Source organism: Choristoneura fumiferana, chromosome 24 (genome assembly GCF_025370935.1).
Source record: "Choristoneura fumiferana chromosome 24, NRCan_CFum_1, whole genome shotgun sequence".
Classification (NCBI taxonomy): domain Eukaryota; kingdom Metazoa; phylum Arthropoda; class Insecta; order Lepidoptera; family Tortricidae; genus Choristoneura; species Choristoneura fumiferana.
Genome location: NC_133495.1, coordinates 7,478,410 through 7,502,550, shown reverse-complemented (window position 1 = coordinate 7,502,550; position 24,141 = coordinate 7,478,410). Strand labels below are relative to the sequence as shown.

Sequence of the window (24,141 nt, the reverse complement as noted above, 5' to 3'; positions counted from 1 at the left end):
CACTGAACGTTAAAATTATTATTTTCTACAGTAATCTGACAGATATTTATATATAATTATGTTCGATCTGGCGTTTAATTACTATTCCCACAATAGTTACCTCATAATCAATAAAACATTTGATTACTTACTTATCAATATTATAAAGTAGTTTTATTTATTAAATAAATGGCCTTTACCAGCGGTTTTGCTCCCGTGAACGAGGAATGAAGAACTTTTCCGTTCGGTAGGTATTCGTAGTTGAATTGAAATTCCAATTGGATTCCCTGACTATTATTAAATCGTCATGATTTTCATTTATTACACGCGGTTTTGCTGAATCAATTGAGCATAACTTTGTGTCTAGGAGTCATTTTCCTAATAAATATACATCAAAATTAAGCATTCTATTTAAAAATAGGTTGACCATTTTGTGATCGTCCCACGTCGAGCTACCAATATCACTGCGCAAATACTTGCTAAAATGCTAATATCTTAATGGTGAACGATAATATCGCTATGTTCGCATTTTTATGGGAATCCCCGTTGTGCGATATACAATATTTTAATTCAATGTTTCTATTTTTGTTTATTAGTTGACTGTTCTTATTTCACAGAATAGAGCTAATAGTACTCATGTATATAGTTTAGCAGTAATCGCCAAAATACTTCGTTGTCGTAATTTTCGGTGCCGTAATTCCGGTGGCATTTTTGTTCACCGAAATGCGGTTTCTATGTTTTTTTTTCTTCTGATCCGCCTCACAGTTACATAATCATCATGTGTCATTTGAATCATCTTAGAACAAATAGAGTTTAAAATACAAATATTATAGTTCCGTTTTTTTGTGTTTTTTCTGCCACATTAAAATGTGTCGTACTATACTCAGGGGGGCTAGGCTACTATACTATCTAGATAAATAAATACTCAAAGGCTTTATCGCTTTATGTCACGTGACCAGCAGGGCCACTACGAATCACGAATTTCGTGTCGTGCGGTCCCTCTGACACTATTATATACGAGAGCGAGAGGGACGGTACGATACAAACATCGAGTTTCAAGTTTCGTAGTAGCCCTGCAGTAGGGCTACTACGAAATTCAAAAATCAAAGTTCGTATCGTACCCTCCCGCCGACACTTATATTATTTAATACGAGAGTGAGAGGGACGGTAAGATACGAACTTCGATTTTCGAATTTCATTTCATAGTTAGCCCTGCAGGTAACTCGAAACTCGAAGTTCGTGTGGTGCGGTCCCTCTGACACTTATACTATTTAATACGAGAGCGAGAGGGACGGTACGACACGAACTTCGAGTTTCGAGTTTTGTAGTAGCCCTGCTGCTGATTTATCGCTGGAAACGAGCGTCGAGGGATGTGCATGTATGTGGCCGCACCGCGCGTCATATTCTGTTGCCATGACAACCTTCTGTCAAAATATCGGTGTTTACTTTACCTTTTATAATGTGAAAGAAATTTTGTGTAAAGTAAAACATTATCTCCACGTTTCCAGCGTTAAACTCAAGTATGGCATTTTAAATTTGCTGAAACTGTGCTAATTACCATATATTTAACAGTGAAACTGTAACTGACGGGGCGGGAAACGATTAAAATGTTTTATCAATACTTTCGTCACGTACCGAAATTTTGTGACCTACTTTTCCGGGTGAATTTGTGACCTACAAATTATTGAGAACACGCAATCAGCAAGGCTTTGTCTTAGCGGGAACTAGGATCGGAATACTTGCCTTTGTTGTGCGACTAACAATAACAATATGGGAGCTAAGTATTTAATTGGGAATAGTCGATGATGGAAGATGGTTTTTGTCCTTCGAGTCCTAAGGTAACCTGATTTATTTTTATTCTATATAAGAGGTTTTTGGGCATTCCAAAACCCCAAAAATAGAAATTGAGACTAGTGCCTCCCAAATGTGCAATAAAATGAGCACAGTTAAATTATTTTGTTTCTCTATTGTTTTTGGTATACCATGGCTGTTCTTATTCCTGAAACAATCACATTCAAATTGCTTTGTCATTTTTTTTAAATATTTATATGTTGAGCCTTAGGACGATATTCAGGGTTGTTAATTTTTTCCACACTGACTCTATTTACAGGTTTTATTTTGTTTTGTGACACCTTTATAAAAGAAAATAGTCAGTGTAGCTTTAAATAAGCATGGCCGGGGACTGCATACTCATCATATATGCAACCATCTAACAATGCCCCTGGGAGAGCACCACACTTACTATCATACTATACACCAGGGTTTCTCAAACTTATTGCTCCACATACCCCTGTTAAAGTTTCTAAACGATAGCGAAACCCCCACCAAAGAAAGTAGTCACGTAAACCTTGATGCGAACCCCCTACCGTCGAATAGCGAACCCCTAGGGGTTCGCGTACCCCACTTTGAGTAACCCTGCTATACACTATTATAGACAGCTTTTGAAAAAATCACAATAGGTTAGATACTTTGAAATACAAATTACCTAGTCTGTCACTTAGATTTTCAAAAAATATCACGCACATATTTCTCTTTCTTTGTTGTCATCTTTGTGCTTGTCAATTGTGACTGTTTGAAGATAACATCTTAGAAGTAGGGTGGATGCTCCGGTCCCAAACCAGTTAAGGAGAAATTTTGACTTTAAAGTGTTGTTACGCAAAATAGTATCAACGTTTATTACATTATGTAATTAAAAGTAAGTTTTTTTTATAGGTCCACTTAAGCCTCAAAAAAAAATAGAAAAAAAAGTAATGGTTCAAAAGGAAATTGCTTCGTTCTTAATAGTTTTTTTATTATTTTTTTAAAAGTTCAAATTCTGGAATGTGTATTTAGTTTGACCAGCCGGCCCCAGTTGTTGTCTGGATTTGTACCAAAGGTTGACCAGTGGTTTGACATTGGTGCTGCATACAAAAAATATTTTCCTAAGATTGACCAAACCTGTTAAAAATTTGCATTTCTCAAAAAAAATGCCACTTTCAATTTAGACTGCAGGCAGGTAGGGTAAATGATACTCAGCTTAATTAATATAGATTCCCAAAATAATTTTAAATTTACCATTCCTGTTCATAATAAATAATATTATACCTTACACAATTGTTATAATAAGAACAAGGCACCTACTGACTTAAAAACCATTCACATATTTGAATTAATTTAACAAAAAGATCATTATGTTTGCGTGTCTATTGAAATTACAGTTTTTGCGCTTTTTTATCACCTCATCATTGCCTATTTATGTTATTTTCGGGCCTCATTATAGCTTCATAGACATGGAATTATATTGTGTGAAGCAATTTTTTGTTTCTATCAGAATCATGCATGCATTCATCTTTGCAAATGGTAGTATTGCATACTTAATACTTAAAACTAATATAAAAAACATTCTGTCATTTTGTTCTCCAAATTTACATACTTTTATACTATATCTTTTACTCTCTGGATAATCCTACTAATATTATAAGTGTGAAAGTTTGTGAAGATGTTTGGAGGTTTGGATGTTTGTTATTCAATCATGTCTAAACAGCTGAACCGATTTAGATAAAATTCGGAATACAGATAGTTTGAGTCCCAGGGAAGGACATAGGATAGTTTTTATCCCGGAAAATTGCATTGTTCCCGCGGGATAGCGTTAAACGTATTCTGAGCGGACAGAGTCGCGGGTAACAGCTAGTAATGAATAAAGATTGTATCTCTACTCTGTGGACAGTGACTGAAATTCTGAGTAGAGTTCCATGTCAGGATTGTTCTAATATTGAAAATTATATGATTACATACTTAAAAGAAAAATATTTTCAAAATAAAATTAACATACATGTGTCCCGAAGTATTAAATCCTAAAATTCTCTGTTAATACTGCTGCGTTTGGTTTAAGGCCTTGTACTGTCGAAAAAACTGAATCACTACTAATGTACTAGGGTGGAACTTTGTGCCAGTAATGTTGTGTTGACATCTCATTACTTTAGTCAAGGAAATGATAGTGAAATTGATTATTAAAAAGTTCCATACTAGTACATGAGTCGGTTTGTTCAACTGTACATAGGTTAGAAATGCCTTAATCAACATGTTCTATTCATCTTAGACATGTTTTATAACTTTTAATTCCCTGCAGGTGTTGCTAAGGAAATCTAAGAAATGTCTAGCTCACATAAGTCCGGAAAAGCTCACATTTTCCGGTAACTTCACAGCTCACCATAGACACTTTGACATCAGAGCTACGGAGAAACGAGCCAGCATGAGAAGGGATATACTGAACACTGTTGTAAAGAGAACCGAGTCAAGATTGCTGGAGGGTACTGACGAGGTTCCCAGTAAATTGATTGATGAGAATCCAATGTATGAAGACCCTAGAGATCTTGTTGGTATGTATATGTTGACGCAATGTCATTATATTATTTTTCATCACACTTGCTCGTAAACAGCGTCGAAACATGCAGGCTACCTTTGTTGCAACCCCCCAAATAAAACCCTCGACCTTAATGTGCTTGTCATGAAACCCGTGGTCGGTAAATGAGTCATTGCGCGTACACATTGTCTTGTCATGAAGCCCAAGGTCGGTAAATGAGTCAGTGCCCGTACTGATGGTGCTGCGCGCGCTGCTGCGCATGGCGTAGCAGCAGGACCACATGCACACGCGGCTCAGGCACATGCTGAGGGAGGGGGAGGACGACGCTGCCAAGAGCGCAGCCTAAGGTATCGCCAATATTTGGAAGAATTATATTTTTTCTTTTACAAATATAAAATTTTACTCGCAAATGTGATGAAAAACATTGTATGTCGCACGGGCGGTACTAGAATTACGAACATCGACTCATTAAAGCCCTCAGTCTTCGACTTCGGGCTTCTAATAGACTCTCGTTCGTAATTCCTTATTTACCGCCCTTAAGACACAATGTACTAAAAAGAGGCGGAAACTGGTCTTCGCATAGTAGCCAACACATGCAGTGGGCTCGGCAACAACCCATCACGCCATCTCAGGTACCCCAGGTACACTACCTGACTTGTAACTGTGGTGGTCTTACCTGAGTTGTTTACGCCCGCTTATAAAAGCTGGAGAAAAGCGATGGGGGGGAGTTCACACTTAGGATAGAGTCGTGACCCGATGCACATGTTGTAGCTCCGCTAAGCGGTTGATTATTGTGTGGAGAACTTGTTACCGCGTAACTACTTGTGTTCGTTGGTAGTTTTAATGACATAAGATATAATTAGTATTAATTACGTTATGGAAGTATTTGTGCAATTAATTGGCATTGAATTGATTGCCGAAATACAGCTTAAAACAGCATTACTCCCGGGTTTTCTTGATAATGACTGACCTGACCTCTTCTCCTACATATACGAGTTTTAGGGGCTGTTTCACCATCCATTGATTAGTGTTAACTGGCGGTTAGGTGTGATGCCGTCTCTATTTGTTTTGTTCGAATAGACGGAGACGGCATCACATTTAACCGTCGGTTAACGCTAATCAATGGATGATGAAACAGCCCCTTAAACTAGTTTTTTTTTCATGGAGGTATACAATATACAAGAAAGTGGGCCATCGGATGTTGAGTTACCCTTACCATGGAGGTAAACAGTTTTGTTGCTCTGTTTTTTTTTTTTACATTAAACTGACCATGATTGACCCCTATCTCACCTGATGAACTCTAATTGAGTTCGAAACGCGTTAGTTTAGTGTGGTGGTGGTGATAGATGGTTTTGTGTGATTTGTATGTGTTCTTATAGTTTGGAGGTGATGATGATGATAAATGTTTTTGCTTTCTTTCCTACTTATATTCTGTTTCAGGAGAGAAACCCCCGAAGCCCCCGCGCAAGCGCACCATACAAGCCGTCGCGATGACGTCGCCGCGCCCCAGTCGCGAGAATAAATCCTTGCTCAAGGAACAGAAGAGGAAGCTGTCAAAGAAGTATGAGGGGCTCATAACGACGCTTATTGGTCGGTGCGAGGAGAGTGTGGTTGTGGTGAGTGCTTTGATATGAAGGGTACGGTCAGCATTCAAAGTAGCTGATTCCTTTTTTAACCGACTTCAAAAAAGGAGTTTGTTACTCGATAACTCCGCCAATATAAAGGACATACTTCCGAGGTGGTCCCATTGACACCAAGTTAGGATCTGATGATGGAATCTTAGAGAAATCGAGGGCAACCCTGGAATTTTTAAAGCACACCTATAGCGATTTTGGCATTTTTAACATCAAGTAAAGTATTTACATTCAGAAAGTATCATTTGGTGAACTGGACCCTGATCAAGATGACCGTAGGTACCGGTACTCTGTTATAAAATGATATAACTATGCTGTGTTTGAGCTTAATGGAATCGTTGTGAGATGCTCTTTGGCTACAAATCACTAAAAAGTATGTTTTTTTTTTTTAACAAAAAATGGAACCGAGCAAGAGTGATTGAAGCTCAATATTAATATATAGTTTGTAGGTGAGTTAGACGACTATAGTTCCACTCCTGCTGGCTCGTGCTGAGGCACCGACTTCAAACTAGTAGAAAATTATTTTCAAGGTTTTTGAAGTCTGTTCCATTTTTTGTTACAAAAAATTACTATGTGACTTTAACACACATTTGTCAATCTTGTATGTCGCTAATTACGTGGCTGTTAACCGATAAAGTACAAAAGTAACCAGCTACTTTTTAGGGTTTCGTACATTTCAAAAACGGAACCCTTATCTTATAGGAACACTTAGTTGTCCGTCCTTCAGTTCGTCCATCTGTCCGTCAAGACCCTTTATCTCGGGAACGCGTGTAGGTATCGAGTTGAAACTAAAGCTATATTCTCAGGTCTACAGTCCCTTCAAGCTGTGAAAAAATCAAACTTCTGAGTCAACTTAATCAAATGATACGTCATGAACAAAGGTGTTCCACACAAATTGCCTCAACCGAATTTATAGGGTACTTCCGGCTCTCATATAAATTTGAAATTTTGTACTTATCTAAAAATCGTAATTTCATAATCATGATATTAATCATAATTAAAAAAAAACTGTTTTTTTATGTCTGACCGTCTATGTCAATAAACCATCTAAAGTTACTCTATACCATACCCACTGCGTACATTTTGCTTAGGAGAGGGCCTCTGTTAATACTGGATGTTCAAGATTAACCTTTCAGTTTTTCATCCTAAAACCCACAACGAATTCATTCACAGATAGCAGAAAAAGACTCGCAAATGTTAAAACTCAAAGACAAACTAAAGACAGTGCTAGAGTACAACAAGCTGTTTGCCGACGAAAATGACCAGCTAAAGAGCCAGTACTCAACACTAGTGGAATACGTGGAAGAGTGTAAGACAGCGCTGAAGGAGGAAAGGGAAAGGAATAGCGAGTTAGTCGCTAAGTGCAAGGAGTTGGGCGATAGGGTGAAGCAGTTTGATGTACCTGACAAAGGTGAGTTATGTTTATTACGTGACGTTAGAGTGATTTCAATTTTTTTTGGAATTTACCCCTAACAACAGTGTCCTAAAAAATTTATTTAATCCGTCGGTCAAATTGTCAGAAGATATGGACACATATTTTTCTTTTGTCAATTAAACAAAAAATTATAAAGTAGTTTGTTAGGTCAATTTCCCAGAATCGTTATTTCCTTTCGCTAATTTATTGAATCAGGCGTTACTTTGCGGAGGTCCATATCAATGAACTAAAATAATTTCCTTGCTCACCCGCGACCTTACGATAGCTAAGCTTATGCAAAATATGCGTGTTCATGCAGTTCCTCCACCTCCAAACTGTAAGAACACACACAAATCACACAAACCCATCTATCACCACCACCACACTACACTGACGCGTTTCGAACTCAAACTCTTTCTTGGTGTACGGTTGTGTCACTCTGAAGATGAGCTCTGGTTGAGTTCGAAACGCGTCAGTGTAGTGTGGTGGTGGTGATAGATGGGTTTGTGTGATTTGTGTGTGTTTTTACAGTGTGGAGGTGGAGGAACTGCATGAACACGCATTTTTTGCATAAGCTTAGCTATCGTAAGGTCGCGGGTGAGCAAGGAAATTATTTTAGTTCATTTCCTTTCGCATTTTTCCCGAATGCCTTTTTTCCCACTATGGTTCTTTACTGAAGCTTATTTTCACAGTAGCGTTTTTTTTTTCAATTAAAATCGACACAGACAGTGTTGCGCGGAGCTCCTGGAAACGGAGGCTTAGGAATGCCGACAAAAATGGGCCAATCAACTTTTTTACCGACACTAATCTGTCCGCTACATTTTTCAAACAAATTGTTTCAAACAATTGTAGATTTTTGTAAGTAAACATGTTTTTTCTGTAATTTAATAGATCACGGTCATGTACACCACATGAATACATGCCATCCTACGTAAGTTTAAGCTATTAAACCGTGAAATATCTTGTTGGAAGTACGATTTTTTTGGTAACGCAGGAGACGCCCAAAGTGTCGGTAAAATAGTTGATTGACCCAAATACGATTTACACACTAATCTCTGATCTCAGAATAAGGAGTTGATGGAATATAATATAAAATCTTGGAGATCCAATTGACATTCTCTTTTTTGCGCCAGGGCCGCCCTTAGCCATCAAGACGCACCGGGCAAGTCATAACTTTTAGATATGACAAAAGACAAAATTACAGGTCGTGTTTGTTAGACATAGAATAATCCAGGGATGTTATGGATATAAATTTCGGATCTGGATATGGATACGGATATATGTCAAACATAATACCGGTTTCGGTTACGGTTACGGATGTTAAATTATTGCGGATTATCCGTTAGTTTCGGTTTCGGTTACGGATATTGGATTTTTAAGGAAGTGTAAAAGTAAAAGTAGTTTCCCGTGTGGTGTCGGGTTAGAATTACACCACTCCATTTCTTCCGTGGATGTTGTAAGAGGCGACTGAGGATATAGGTTAAGGTATACCGTAGGCGACAGGCTAGCAACCTGTCCCTATTGTACCGTTTTTGTCAAACTTAAAACCTAAAATTGCTAACAGTGGCTCCGAAACGGTAACGTTTCGTGTGCTCTGCCTACTCCATACAATTGGCAATACAGGCCTGTAGTAGGTACCTGGCACCCCGGGCAGCCGCCGCAGTCTAAAGTCGGCATTTTCTTGAGTCACACACGCCGTGACATCGCAATGACGTACATCCATCACATTTCAGAGCTCACGGAAGCCATCCCGCTGGTGGAGGTATGCATGAGTTGCAGCAGCCGTCAAATCCTGCTGCATCAGTCCAGGGAGCAGACCGCCCGGCTGCAGAGAGACATGCAAGGGCTGAAGGATGTGCTGTACAGGTAGTTCGTTTTGTGAGGCGCCATCTAGTGTCGAAGAGGTGAACTGCTACGACGAACAAAGATAAATGCGCAGTGGCGTCACTTGTGGCCCTATACTACGAACTAGTATGAAGTGCAAAACTCGAACTTCGTATGTTGCCGTACCGCTGACGCTTCCGTCATTTAATACGCGAGTGAACGGGACGGTGCGATACGAACATCGAGTTTCGTAGTAACCCCTCTGCATGCTACTATCGAAGATAAACAAGGAGTTAAGGTGCAGTAGTGATTGCATCTGCCTTGCAGTACGTCTTGCAGTGCGCTGAAACTAAACTGTGCAGTCACCAGTGCCAATATCTGACACAACAAAGACCATTCTATTTGTCGGCCCGTAGGACGTGTCAGATATTTTTGCACGCTCCGCTGTGGCAGATATTAATTTAGTGCAAGTGACTGTACAGGTAATTTGTAGCGATCCTAGCGCCACCTAGTGTCCAGTAGATGAAGTGTTATGACGATCCAAGGAACCAGCAAGTGGGAGGATAACGCTAGATGGCGTTAGTGTCGTGAGGTCCAATTGACGTAATACTGGCTTGCGATTGACTCATCTAGCAAACCCAAACGTGACACAAGTGTCAAACGGACCTCATGCATGATACTAGCGCCATCTAGTCTGGGACAGAAACCCTCATTCAAAGTTTTACAGTCTGTTCTTTACCACTTTCTTCCAGACTGAACGTCCAACTGTCAAGATATCAAGAGAAACTGCGTGTCAACATCCAAAACATAGCATCAGAGCAGGACAAGAGTAAAGTCGAGCGGTCCCATTTGGACTCCCTCATCGCCACAAGTCTAGGGTACAAGGGAACAGGTACGAAATCTAGATATTCAGTTAGTCTACGTGTACTAACAACAATCCGCTCCTTTTGCCATAAAAAACTGTTTTACTGATTAGGTTTAGCGTATATTTTTCTTTTTCAGCTGTTTTTATTTTTTATTTTTTTTGTTGCAACAAATGATTTCTTTCTTTCTTTATTAGGCAAGCTTATGTTTTTATTTTATTCGACTGGATGGCAAACGAGCAAGTGGGTCTCACCAGGGGGATTCCAGATGCGTTGCCAACCTAGAGGCCTAAGATGGGATACCGCAAGTACCATTAATTTCACCGGCTGTCTTACTCTCCATGCCGAAACATAACAGTGCAGGCACTGCTGCTTCACGGCAGGATTAGCGAGCAAGATGGTGGTAGCAATCCGGGCGGACCTTGCACAAGGTCCTACCATCTGCAATTAATTATGTAGTTTGTATGTAAGTTTATTTTGTCTTTTTGTTTTTATACGTATTATGTAAACCCTTGTATTGTATAATGTTATGTGTGGAAATAAAAACAAAATATGGACAAGTAAACAAACCTTGTTGAAATTGTCTGTGATTTGATCTGTAGATAAGTAAGAGGTTGGTTGTATTTGCCAGTGAATGTAGACAGAGAGACAGTAACCTGCAATCCACTCTCAAAAGGTTGTGGGACTGCGTGCATTTGGTAGATATAATCAGACCAGTCCCAATAAAGTATAAGGGAGAAGACTAAAAAGTTGCACACGAAAATTAATCATACATTTGTATGGATAATTTTCGTGTCACAATGGAAAAAGTTAATGGAAATCATAACTACCTGCTAACGCAGCTTTAACGGTGTGCAACTTTTTGGTCTTCACCAACGAGTTTAGCAATATCTGCAAGGCAAGTTCTGGGGCGCAGTTTCATCATCATCCCAGCCTATATGCGTCCCACTGCTGGGCACATGCCTCCTCTCAGAATGAGTGGGCTTGGGCCGTAGTTCCCACGCGGGCCCAGTGCGGATTGGGAACTTCACACACACCATTGAATTGCTTCGCAGGTATGTGCAGGTTTCCTCACGATGTTTTCCTTCATCGTAAAGCTCGTGGTAAATTTCAAATGTAATTCTGCACATGAATTTCGAAAAACTCAGAGGTGCGAGCCGGGGTTTGAACCCACGACCCTCTGCTTGAGAGGCCATAGGTCAAACCACTCTGCTACCACGGCTTCTACGCAGTTTCATGATCATGATATTTTATAATTTTATGATTTGTTGTGTTTTTGTTGTACAGAGGTTGTCAACACGGAAGAAAGTCAACCGAAGAGCGGGACGGAAGATCAGCCGCAGACTGCGAGGCTTGTGGACCTTTCTGGGCTACTCAGTGCACAAGCATTAGGTAACATACAGATATAACCAGCGGCACAACATTTCGGCCACTCTGCTTACAAAATTACCTTTTTTTTTTTTTTTTATTTGCTGGATGGCAAAATGCAAATCTCTCCTGATGGTAAGAAATCACCACCGCCATAAACATCTGCAACACCAGGGGTATTGCAGACGCGTTGCCAACCTAGAGGCCTAAGATGGGATACCTCACGTGCCAGTAATTTTACCGGCTGTCTTACTCTCCACGCCGAAACACAACAGTGCAAGCACTGCTGCTTCACGGCAGGATTAGCGAGCAAGATGGTGGTAGCAATCCGGGCGGACCTTGCACAAGTCCTACCACCACACATACATTTAAGGGACAGATTTTTTGCCGCTCAGTATATTATTAATAGCTTTCTACTCCTATACTATAATATTATCTGTGTGTGAATCACGAACACTTATGTGAGAACACACATAGCAAGACTTTGGATAAGTCTAATCTATTCCCATTACCAATTCCACAGAGTCTAAAGACGAAAGTCTTCAATCAGTGCGTCCTACCCGTCATGACATACGGTGCCAAAACATGGACGCTCACGGTAGGGCTGGTCCACAAATTTAAAGTTGCACAACGTGCTATGGAAAGGGCTATGCTCGGAGTTTCTCTGAAAGATAGAATTCGTAACGAAGTGATCCGACAGAGAACCAAAGTTATCGACATAGCCACCGCATTAGCACGCTGAAGTGGCAATGGGCCGGCCATATAACCCGAAGAACCGATAACCGTTGGGGTAGACGAGTTCTTGAGTGGAGACCACGGATAGGCAAACGTAGCGTGGGACGTCCTCAGACTCGGTGGAGCGATGATCTTCGCAGGGCGGCTGCAAGAGCTGGATGAGAATAGCGAGGATCGTGCTCAGTGGCGTGCCATGGGAGAGGCCTATGTCCAGCAGTGGACGAACATAGGCGGATGATGATGATGATGATTTCCATTACAGCATTTGTAATGTAATGATGCTAAAACGATTCGCTGCAGCCACAGACTGCCAAATCAGGGTTAACTTAAGAAATTTCTTAACGCATGTGGTTTTTATCTATACTTCTATACTAATATTATAAAGAGGAAAACTTTGGATTTTTGGATGTTTGTTACGAATAAACTCAAAAACTACTGGACCGATTTTAAAAATTCTTTCACTATTAGAATGCTAAAGTATTCCAAAGTGCCATAGGCTTTTTTTTTCTGGCTCGCGCGGTATGCAAATTACTGGACCGATTTTAAAAATTCTTTCACTATTAGAATGCTAAAGTATTCCAAAGTGCCATAGGCTATTTTTTTTCTGGCTCGCGCGGTATTGAAATTACTGGTATAGAATAAAAACTTTCCAAGCTAACTGAATATTTATTTATAATATCCTAACTTTACACTAATAATATTAGCATTATATGATTGTACAGTCAAGTGCAAAAATAAGTATATATTCGAACCACTCAAAAATATTTTACTACGGCCTTATTGCGTCGGAATAAGAGTCTGTGGTACCTACATATTTTTGAAACTTTGAATAAGTACATATTTTTACACTTGACTGTAAATTAGGTATACAAAAAAAACTTTAATTAATCTCTGCTCAAATTTTATTCTTCGACAGCACCCCTTTTTGACGCCTATCAAGAGAATTTGCAAGAAAAAGACAGCCTCATTTTAGACTATGAAAAACAATTCGAGAAAATAAACAAAAAGTCAAAACAAATTGTCGATGAAAACAAAGGTTTGGTCGAAAAAGTGGCCACTTTAGAGCAAGAAGTCGCGCAAGTGAGACAGAGCTATAAGAAGCTGGTGGTCGAGAAAGAGACGGCTGATATAGAAAGAGCTACGCTGTCGGAAAGGGCTGAAAGGGCGGAGTCTAAGTTAAAAGAGGTTTATGAGTTATATGAAGATAAAAGTGAGTTGTAGTGTTTTTAGTACTAAAAATATTTTTTAATGTAAATAAGTTTTTGCAAAAACTCCCTTTTTAATATTTGTGCCTTGCCAAGAAGGTATACAAAATGGAATATTGACGATACGGAAATGATGACGAGTTAGGAAGGCGGTTAGTTGATTTGAGAATTGTATGTGGACGACATAGCATAGATGACGATTTAAGTTGACAAAATGGAATTTGGTCGAAATTAAATTGTGAGTTAAATAGCTCGCGGTAAAAACCGTGTAAAATATTTAGTAAGCTTATTCTGTAGACTTTCTATACCCCTTTCGAACCCAGCCGAGTATGAAAAGAGTTACGAAAATGGACTTTATGTACAATACATGTCAAATTAAAATTCAAATGTCATTAACCTGCACAACTGTATCGGCTGGGTTCAAAAGGGATACATATAATCAACTGTCAAGTCAAGCTTAACTATTTTTTAACCCAGTGGCTGCCATGATGCGTGACTACGAAACCGTCCATCGGGAATATTTCGGTCTGAAGACGGCTCTAGAAGCTTCGGAGGGCAAGATGGCGCAGCTTAACGTGCTGCGTACGCGCACCGTGCCCGCCGACCTGCACGAGCGAAGACTGCAGCACTGCTCTAGGTTAGCTGTATTTGTCGGTTGACCGAATTACTGTTAGTCGAGGAGACCATTCGTAGAATTATCGTTTCCTAGAATTTAGTGTGTGACTGCGGTTTATTTCGAAATGCTGTGTCATTGCAAGGGATTCAAAGAATTACTTGATAGAGTAGTTAATACTATAAACCCGCATGACTGTAATTATAATAAAAAAAACTTTATTTTAGCCCCGAAGGTTTCCACTGATTGTAAAATTTGATTTTTAGTTACTTTGAAATAAATAAATGGGTAACGAATTGAGATAGCAAATAAGTGACTCCTATACACAAAACCTATCCTATACTTAAAATCGCGTTTAAAAATTACAGCTCATAAAATAAGGATTTCAATTTTAGTGATCTCATTATAGCATCTGCAAGGGATTTCTTACATTTGACAGAGTAAAATATCGTCATTACTTTGAAAAAATCTCGTATCTAAAACCAATGTGTCAACAAAATTCAACCTTGACGTAATGTTCATAAGGTCCACTCAGAAAAAATATCTACTTCGAGATACGATTTTTTTTAAAGTAGTGACGATATCTTATTAAGTAGAGGTAAAATTGGACAATAAGAACTCAACGTCCTGTTATCAATCAGCCAGCAGCTATTGAAGCACAAGACACAACAATCAGGAATATATTTTTCTGCCTAAAAATAACCTAATATTATACAGGCTACTAGAAGAATTAAAGCATCAATACAGCATGGAAAACGAGCGGAAAACAGAGCAGATTGGCAAGTTGCAGCAACAGTTGCGCAGTTCGGAGGAGCGTTGCGGGGACGCGGCAAGCGCGCTCGCAGCTACCAAAGACGAGCTAACTGTCGCACTCAAAAACGTCCGGTAGGTTAACTAATGGTAATGTACGGTCAAGGACTATTCATGAGCTACCATGGAACTATTTCACAGTTAATGTAATGATTTTTCCTTTGTGGCTCATGAATTAAAGTCCTTGACCGTACCTTATTTTTACATTTCACTCGATAAGGTACTAGGCTATTGCTTAGTAAATAGTATATTAAGATTGGTTTTTGGAATCTTTTTGTATTTTTTATTTCAATTCCAAATTTTCCAAAAACCAATCTTAATTTGATTGCTTAATAACGACATCTCTTGTCCGGGTGAGCGGTTAGTTCCAATGCAGCATAGATGTCGCTAGTGTCGCTGCTTAAGTGACTAAATAAGAAAACAAACAAGCTGAGATATGTGGTGCATAGGAGAAATTCGTGTCTGTATCACTGTCCAGTGGTGGTGTAGTGGTATAGCATGTGGCACGGAATGCCGAGGACCTGGGTTCGATTCCCAGCACTGGTCTTATTTTTCTGGTTTTTCTATGAATCTATATTTCAGTTTGTATTTTCGAAATAGTATATTTCCCGCGCGGTCAGTGCGTTTCAAGCTTGATAATGTTCTTTAGGCTGTACCGGAAGGCGGCGGTGATATTCCGTCAGCGCATGCGCGCGGCGGCAGCTCGGGCGCAGCGCGTGCGACGCAGCGTGAAGACGCAAAACGCAGAGCCGCTCAAGAGGGCGCTCGATACGCTCGAGCGGATTAAGCGGGAGATCAAGGTTAGTGAGTGTTACTTAATTATAAGAATCTGGCTGGAAGAGCCTGGACTGGAGGGAGTTAGCTTGTTACAAGCTTTTCTTTAACTTGCCCTGTTTATTTATTTGTTTGTTTGGGTCAAATCTTGACCCACTTCCATTGGTCTGATTGACTTGAAATTTGGCATACTTATGTAAATCTGGTGATAATAGAATAATCTGGTAGTGGAATCCTGGTAGACCAGCTAGGATCGTCTCCGCAGAACGGAACTCCTCAACGGTTAATGGCATCGACTTTAAATTTGGTACGGAAATGTAGCTTGGATGACAATGCAAGTACAGTCAACAAAAAGTACAGTTAGCAAAAAGCTTGTTTTAAAACTCATTTTTAATACTAAAATAGGCTAGCGTTGGACCACATTCATCCCTTATGGTAAGCGAAGATGTAGACTAATTGAAGCACGCTAGTATAATAAAATAAATTATGTAACATATATTTATATATAATATATATATGTGTCATGAAAAAATCTCGTATCTAAAATCAATATGTCAACAAAATTGAACCTTGACGTAATGTTCATTAGGTCCACTCGGAAAAATTATCTACTTTGAGATACGAGTTTTTTAGGGTTCCGGAGCCAAGATGGCAAAAACGGAACCCTTATAGTTTCTCCATGTCTGTCTGTCTGTCTGTCCGTCCGCGCGTTTTGCTCAGGGACTATTGATGCTAGAAAGCTGTAATTTAACACGAATATATAGGTAAACTATGCCGACAAAATGGTACAATTAAAAGCTTAAAAAAAAATTGTTTTAGGGTGCCTCCCATAGACGTAAAGTGGGGGATTTTTTTTTGTCATCCAACCCTATAGTGTGGGGTATCGTTGGATAGGTCTTTTAAAACCATTAGTGGTTTGCTAAGACAATTTTTCGGTTCAGTGGTGTGTTTGCGAAATATTCAATTTTAAAGTGCAAATTTTCATTAAAATCAAGCGTCCCTCCCCTCTAAAATCTAAACCGGTGGGTGGAAAATTTGAAAAAATTCAGGATGGTAGTAAGTATATCAAACTTTCAAGGAAAACTATAACGGCTAAGTTTGCTTGAGAATTATTAGTAGTTTATGAGTAAATAGCAGCCTAAGGTACAAAATATACCTTAACTTGGAAGATTCCGTAAAAAATAAGAAATCCTTAGAAAATTATTACTTAATTTTTTCGTAATGGCTACGGTACCCTATTTTGGGCGTGTCCGACACGCTCTTGGCCGTTTTTTTTAAAAGTAGTGACGATATACACATTGTTTACGTAAAGGGGGGGGGGGGGTTGTCTTTGCTTCCTTTTTATGACAAGGGAAAGGGGAGGGATGACCCTCCTCTCTCTCTCTACTAAACTATTAAAATTCTGCTCACGTAATACTTGAATTTATCCTATCTGTTGAATTGAACAAAACAAACAGAGACGACGCTAAAATACCAGGAATTCATAGACAATCGGTCATAATACATTTCGTCACTACTTTTAAAAAAACTAGTAGCTCAAAGTAGATAATTTTTCTGAGTGAACTTTATAGACTAATGTCTATAAAGTCAACATCAAGGTTCAATTTTGTTGACATGTTGATTTTAGATACGAGATTTTTTCAAAGTAGTGACGATTTTCTTTTCCAATAAACGCCATATTTTTATACAGGAAGTAAAATCTCGCGCTCATTGTTCACTGGAGGAGTTAGAGCGACGTATTTTGGAGCAGGAACGCCGTGCTGCCTCGGCCCAAGTCGAATACAGGTTTTTCTTATTACTAACTAGGGCCCACCCCGGCTTTGCACGGGTTTAGGGTTAGGCACGGACAGGGTCAGGTCCAAAAACACACAAGCCGGACAGTATTTCATAATAAAAAAACAATTAATTATAAAAAAAAAAATTATGCACCCATGAACCAGTGGCGTTGTGGCTTTACTTGCGTTCGAGTTTCGACTCGCGCGGCAGCCACACAAAAAGCCTAATAAAAGATGGACAGGCTGGATGAGAATTGGCTTTGGCCGGACAGGTCCGTAAAAACCCAAACATGTCCAAAGCCGGACACCTGGCAACCCTACACGGGTGCAACTTTGAAAATGAGGCTAAAAAGTATTGAAAGTCTTGGTGGTAACTTCACACTTTTCACATTTTGTCAGTATGTGTGTGTGTGTGTTTGTTCGTTACTCCTTCACGCTAAAACGGCTGGGCAGATTTGGATGGAATAGGCTACTTTTTATCTTTAAAGGGAACCGAGGCCTTATCGTCTAAAAGCCTTGGAATCATAATTGTTTTCACCGCTTCTTTCTGTCACACGGCATAAGACGAGGGTAGAAAGTGATGGTGAATGCAATCGCGAGCGCCCGGGCGTTAAGCAATACATTGCGGTTAAGTTGCATTACATTGCGGCGCTCGATTGACCACTACAAAGTCATTGGCATTGCGGCCTCGCAATGTAATGCCACTTGCACGATTTTTCTTGCAAGTTTAAACTCTGCTTTAGACAATACGGCCACTGTACCAGTTAACCTTCGAACGGGTGACATCAAAACCCATAGTGAAGTCTAAAGAATTCAAACTTAAAATTAACACCGATCATTTTTAGTTAAGTTTGTTGTATTTTTGACCAGGAGAGAATTGGAGCGGGCTAACCTGGCCCTAGAACACAAGGAGGGAATCATACGGAGCCTCATTGACAAAGTGGCCGACGTCGAAGAAGTCAGGCGAGTATACAGAAAAACGTGAATCAGGCCCCAAGTCATAACTGACACAGGTTGCTTTAAGTAAAAAAACCGGCCAAGAGCGTGTCGGACACGCCCAAAATAGGGTTCCGTAGCCATTACGAAAAAATTAAGCAATATTTTTCTAAGGATTTCGTATTTTATACGGAATCTTCCAACAAACAAACAAACTTAGCCGTTATAGTTTTCCTTGTAAGTTTGATATACTTACTACCATTGCGAATTTTTTCAAATTTTCCACCCACCGGTTTAGATTTTAGAGGGGGGGGGGGACGACGCCCTATTTTAATGAAAATTTGCACTTTAAGTTGAATATTTCGCAAACAAAAATTTGAATCGAAAAATCGTCTTAGAAAACCCCTAATGGTTTTAAAAGACCTATCCAACGGTACCCCACACTATAGGGTTGGATGAGAAAAAAAAAACACCCCCACTTTACGTCTATGGGAGGTACCCTAAAAATTTTTTGTTTTGAATTTTGAATTGTACTGTTTTGTCGGCATAGTTTACTTATATATCCGTACAAAATTACAGCTTTCTAGCATTGATAGTCCCTGAGCAAAGCCGCGGACGGACAAACAGACATGGCGAAACTATAAGGGTTCCGTTTTTGACATTTTGGCTCCGGAACCCTAAAAAAGATAAATTATGAAAAATTGAAAATATATCCTCATGGTAGGCCCACTAGGTAGACCGACGACATCGCGAGAGTTACGAGCAACGGGTACGTAACGATCGATATAAATCATTTGATATATTTTCCGATGTCATCCCTCCAACGAATCTGAGGTCTTCCAACCGGTCTCTTGCACCCCCACGGCCTCCATTCCAGTAAAGCCTTGCACCACGAGTCTGTTTCTCTGGCAACGTGACCAGCCCATTGCCACTTCAGCTTGGCTACCCGCTTTATAATATATTTTATCTACATGCATATCATAACTTCCCTATTATATGTTCAGAAACGACTATCAAATGCCCTTTATTAAGAAACCTGGTATCTGCGGGTGCATCTTAATGTTTACATTAAAGTATCGGTAATACTTTTTTTAACAATGCATATCTGTACATATTGTAGAAAACTTATGACATGCATGTAGATAATAATTATTATTCAAAGTCAAAGTCAAAGTCAAAGTCAAGTCAAGTCAAAGTCAAAGTCAAAGGCAAAGTCAAAGTCAAAATACAGGCCATATCTGAACATATTATAGAAAACTTATGATATGCATGTAGATAAAGTTATGTATGCGGCTATACATAATTAGGCATTAAAACACTCGTGTGATCTTATTATGAACCACACTCGTACTTTAATGCCTCTCATTATGCACCAGCCACATAAATAACTATAACCAGTGCATCTTAGCAATGAATACTAAAACAAATGATTTATACCAGACCCTTTAGACAAGGTTCCGAAGATGCCAGCAGCGTTCCCTCTTTGATTTGCTAGGCTAATTCTTTGTCCGGAAGCTGCCAGCCCTGTGACGTCTACTAACCTCTTCGATATGTCATTGTAAAGTTTCAGAGCGCTTTCGGTTTATTTTATCTTTTATAGTATGTATTCGGTTGAATTGTCTACAGGCTGAGCCAAACCAACGCGCATCGCTTGCAAGGCATAGTGTCGGACTCGTCTCCTGAACGGACCGGCTCCCCGGATGAACAGGACCGTGCCGGCAAAACGCCGGGACCCGGCTATTCGCAGGATAGGAAAAGAAGAGAAAGGGATAGAATAAAGTAACCCTCAGTGTCAAGGGAATACCAATGTATTTAGCAGTATGATACCGTAGAGGTCAAAGATATCTTTACACTTTAGTACCTTGTCGCTGTCACTCTGTTTGAACTTTTGTATAAAATTGACAGAAGGCAATATACAGTGACAAGGTACGAAAGTGTTATAATAGGACGTTGTGTCTTAAGGGCGGTGAATAAGGAATTACGAACGAATCTGTCAGAAGTCTGAAGTCCAAGAGCGCGGCAGCCAGCGGTATCGACAATTTTTGTAAAAATATTAGTTTTTCTTTTACAAATATACAATTTTACTCGCAAATGTGGTGAAAAACATTGTATGTCGCACGGGCGGTACTAGAATTACGAACATCGACTCATTAAAGCCCTCAGTCTACGACTTCGAGCTTCTAATAGACTCTCGTTCGTAATTCCTTATTTACCTCCCTTACGACACAATTAACTATTACAGGATCTTATGAAAATTCTACGTATTTGCCACTGAGTGTAGGTAATTAATTTATTGTTACAGTGGCTGCTTTTGTAAGCTTGTATAAGGATTAATATAATCTATGATGAGAGAAGTTATACAGGGTGTTTTTTAATCAGTGACCAAATTTTATATGTGATTCAGAATCGCTAAAAATATATTAACGTATTGTAAGAAACAAACGAAAGAAAAACACTTGTGAACGATATTATGAAACGTAATTTTGGTACTGAATAAAAAAAACCTAGGTTTTTAAAATATATATCTTTTTGGTAAAAAATAAAATATACAATTACGCGATGGTATTAGTAGGTAAACCTACGTAAAGCTAGTCCTGATAAAATGTACTAAATACAACAGCTGTTGTCATAATTTAAAGATAAAATATGTATATACAGGTGTTAAAAATATCCTGTACTTACTATAATTTGACCCACATTAAGGCTACTGATTACTATATGATTTTTAACAACATGTATAGATTTTAGCAAGCCTTTTATTATTCAACTTTATACTGTATTTATAACTACAGTAAACAGTGACTTTTAACTCGCTTTTCATGTATTTAGAAATCTGATGAGAATACTGTAATAAAATGACGTCCACAAAAAAGTTCGTGTTCAAAAATTTAATCTTTAGCAAAATCTAATAACTGGATAAATTGTAATTATTATTTGTAATATTATATATATATATACCGCTTTTATCTATTCCCTTGTTTCAACAAAATTGCACTCAATATAAATAAGAAGAGTTAAGGATAACAAAATAAGTACAATTAAGATAACGAATATCTAGTAAAAGTAAACTATAGAAAGTTGTAACTTCTACACCGTGTTTTTCTTAATTCCGTTATTTTCAAAGGTGGCTCAGAGCATTAATTGGAATCTAAAGCCAATAAAAAAAAGAGTTTTCTCTTAATTTATAATATACCGTAAGGTCTGGGTACTTTGACCCTGAAGGGTAACTTTGACCCTTGAGATTAATTCGTGAGGCCGTATTTTCTAACGTTTCTGGCGCTCGCGATCGCTATAAAATGACAGTTTTCGTATGCGAAATCTGTCATTTGATTGCGATCGCGCGCGCTAGAAACGTTAGGCAGTACGGCCTCTACTGTTATTGCTTTGAGAATATGGCTCTTTGTCGTGTGCTTGGTGTTATATGATCGATCACGTTTTTTATGGAGTTTTATATGGGACAAAAACCCGCTCCAATGGGTCAAAGTACCCCGACCTTACGGTAACTTTACAGTAGTTTTTAAAGGTCAGATTGTAAATTTTACAAATTTAACGAGTGATATTGACGTGAAATGTAAAAGAGATATTAAATATCATTTTTTTAAAGTTAATTTGTTAAATAGGCACGTGTGAATTAAAAACACTTTATTTACGGGCTTTAAAAAAAGTCACTTCTGATTATATTTAAACAGTAGGTAAGAGTTAGGCAGCTAGAGTCTTGTTCAAATTAACTTCATCTGACTCGTTGAAAGTTCCCTTAAAGTTACCGGAAATCAAAAACAACACGTCGTATTCCAAAATACGAAAACAATCGTTGCAGTTCAATATCATGAAATTTTTAAATTTTATTACAAATGAATAGAATTAATAGAATGTAGATACATACAATTAATTGAATAAATGTATTCCTACGGATTTTTTTTGAGTTTGTTTTATTTGCTTTGTTAGCCTCAAATTGCATTACCTATGTTAGCATGTGAAAATAGTCGTGTTCAATATTTAAAGCTAAACTTTTTTATTTATTTATAACAAGAGACATCTCGTATTGTTTTCGTTGCGTGGTGTTGTTCGGGTCGATGTACCTACCTCCTATGTATATGTAACTTGTGACACGGAATGTCAATTACATATATGTGTCGCACAAACGTATATGTCTTGTACGTACGTGTGGTCGCGGAGTAACCAGATAAAAGGTGAACTATTGATAAGGACGTAACGATTGAATTTTTTTTCAGCTGAAATATTTTAAGTCCATTTTAACCAACTTTACAATAATTACAATACCTTGAATTTATTGTACACCACAGAAAGTAAGCAGTAAAGAAAACAGAGGAAAGAAAAATTTTCAAGGTAAGCAATAGGCGGCCTTATTGCTTCGGAGCGATCTTTATTTAGTGTAATTGAAAAAAAAATGTAACTTAGGCGATTTAGGCTGATTTGTTCGAATATTTTAACGCCTAAATTTATTGCGTCTCATGTCCCATGACATTGTGGGGATTGACGTAAGACCTGCATACATCTATCAGTTATCTAAACGCGTGATTACACCGTCCCCTTGCGCCAGCATGCCATTGAAAATACCTTGTTACCGAGAAAACATCATCCGGTGGAGTTGTGTTGCATTTACGAAATCTTGACAGTCGGTAATTAATAAATGCGTATTCATTGAACCATAGTGTTCCAAAGACAATCTTTGCAATGAAAAAGTGAAGTGAATTTATTGTGTACCTTCCGAAATGTTTACTGTTTAGCATATTTGGGGGAAGTTACAGAGCTGGTTGGTTTGTTTGTTAGGTTATTCTTTCACAGGGTTATTATTATTACCGCACTTTTATTTCAAAACAGAGTGCAACTTAATAAAAAGTACATATCAAAAATAGCCACACATAAGGTACTTGCCATTTTACTGAGCAAGCTTGCGGCTTTATATGACTCCAAATATAACATTTTAAAAAGAGCCACATCTTAAACAAATAACAAATGAAATTTTACTTGTGCTGTACAGTCAAGGGGATAAATATCTATACAGCCATAGCGTCAAATATATGTATACATCGACCTAATAGTGGCATTAAGGTGTAGATATAGATATTTTTGACGTCTTGTTAACGTTGTTATTTATGCCCTTGACCAGTGGCGTAGCTACAAGGGCCCTAGGTACTGCATAGAGAAAGAATTGGGCCCTCACCCCCTCTTTCCACGTTCACAGCTTGAACTTATATTGGCCTTCAAAATTATAGATAAGAATAAGAATAGGATACAGTGAGTTTAAATTATCCCTAGTAGGCTCGAGGCTCAAGCCTGTTCACAAGATTTTTTTTCCTCTCTTTCTTTTATGCTCCTCTCTTGTCAAGGCTTAGGTTAGAGGGCCCCTTGAGCTCCGGGGCCCTGGTGCACAGCACCACTTGGCCCTACGATATCAACGCCACTGCCCTGGACTGTACAATGCTATTCCTCGTACGCAAAGATGCCTAGTGTAAAACATTAGCAATGAATCAAGAATTAAACTGGCACGGTAGACGCGGACGATTTAGTACAGCGAAATCGGAATGTCCTTAGGAGATTATAAATACAGTGTCATATTTTGCATGAGTACGCCGTAATTTTCTTGTTTTCTGCTAACTTCGACAGAAGGCTCAGTTGATAAATGGTAACATTGGTAATTATGTTTTCGGCTACATGGAAAAAAAAAACTTCATACATTTTAACTATATATTTTAACTCCATAAATGTATGCCCCAGCCGGGATTCGATCCCGAGACCTCCAGCAAAGTCATATAGGAAGTTCATGAACCTAATCGTCCACAATTGCACCGCAATTTGCCAATCCAATTAAATAAAAGGCTTTCGACTAGTTTTTCACTATCTTTTC

At 38.7% G+C, this 24,141-nt stretch overlaps 1 protein-coding gene across 3 annotated transcripts; it reads left to right on the top strand.

Annotated features, from left to right (window-relative positions):
- The first annotated feature begins 1,414 nt into the window (after positions 1 to 1,414).
- LOC141441592 (uncharacterized) lies at positions 1,415 to 22,141 on the top strand. Of its 3 annotated transcripts, none has more exons than XM_074106377.1 (14): positions 1,415 to 1,817; positions 4,164 to 4,337; positions 5,762 to 5,937; positions 7,129 to 7,366; positions 9,103 to 9,235; positions 9,946 to 10,085; positions 11,344 to 11,448; positions 13,076 to 13,369; positions 13,842 to 14,001; positions 14,695 to 14,862; positions 15,437 to 15,587; positions 17,252 to 17,346; positions 18,207 to 18,299; positions 19,899 to 22,141. In XM_074106377.1, exons 2-14 carry the CDS (start codon positions 4,211 to 4,213, stop codon positions 20,053 to 20,055), a joined length of 2,037 nt encoding a protein of 678 aa, XP_073962478.1. In that variant the 5' UTR covers positions 1,415 to 1,817; positions 4,164 to 4,210; the 3' UTR covers positions 20,056 to 22,141. The 3 variants fall into 3 exon arrangements, with proteins under 3 accessions (XP_073962478.1, XP_073962477.1, XP_073962479.1); XM_074106376.1 differs by having other exon boundaries at positions 4,088 to 4,337; XM_074106378.1 differs by lacking the exons at positions 17,252 to 17,346; positions 18,207 to 18,299 and having other exon boundaries at positions 4,088 to 4,337; positions 19,899 to 20,044.
- The last annotated feature ends 2,000 nt before the right edge of the window (positions 22,142 to 24,141 follow it).

What these genes read in the sequence shown, in the direction of transcription:
- LOC141441592 (XM_074106376.1), top strand. Translation starts at nt 1,782, where the DNA reads ATGATGGAAGATGGTTTTTGTCCTTCGAGTCCTAAG. An exon ending in TGAGTTATATGAAGATAAAA is followed by an intron (nt 13,370 to 13,841) that starts GTGAGTTGTAGT and finishes TTTTTAACCCAG; the next exon opens with TGGCTGCCATGATGCGTGAC. An exon ending in GTCGCACTCAAAAACGTCCG is followed by an intron (nt 14,863 to 15,436) that starts GTAGGTTAACTA and finishes AATGTTCTTTAG; the next exon opens with GCTGTACCGGAAGGCGGCGG.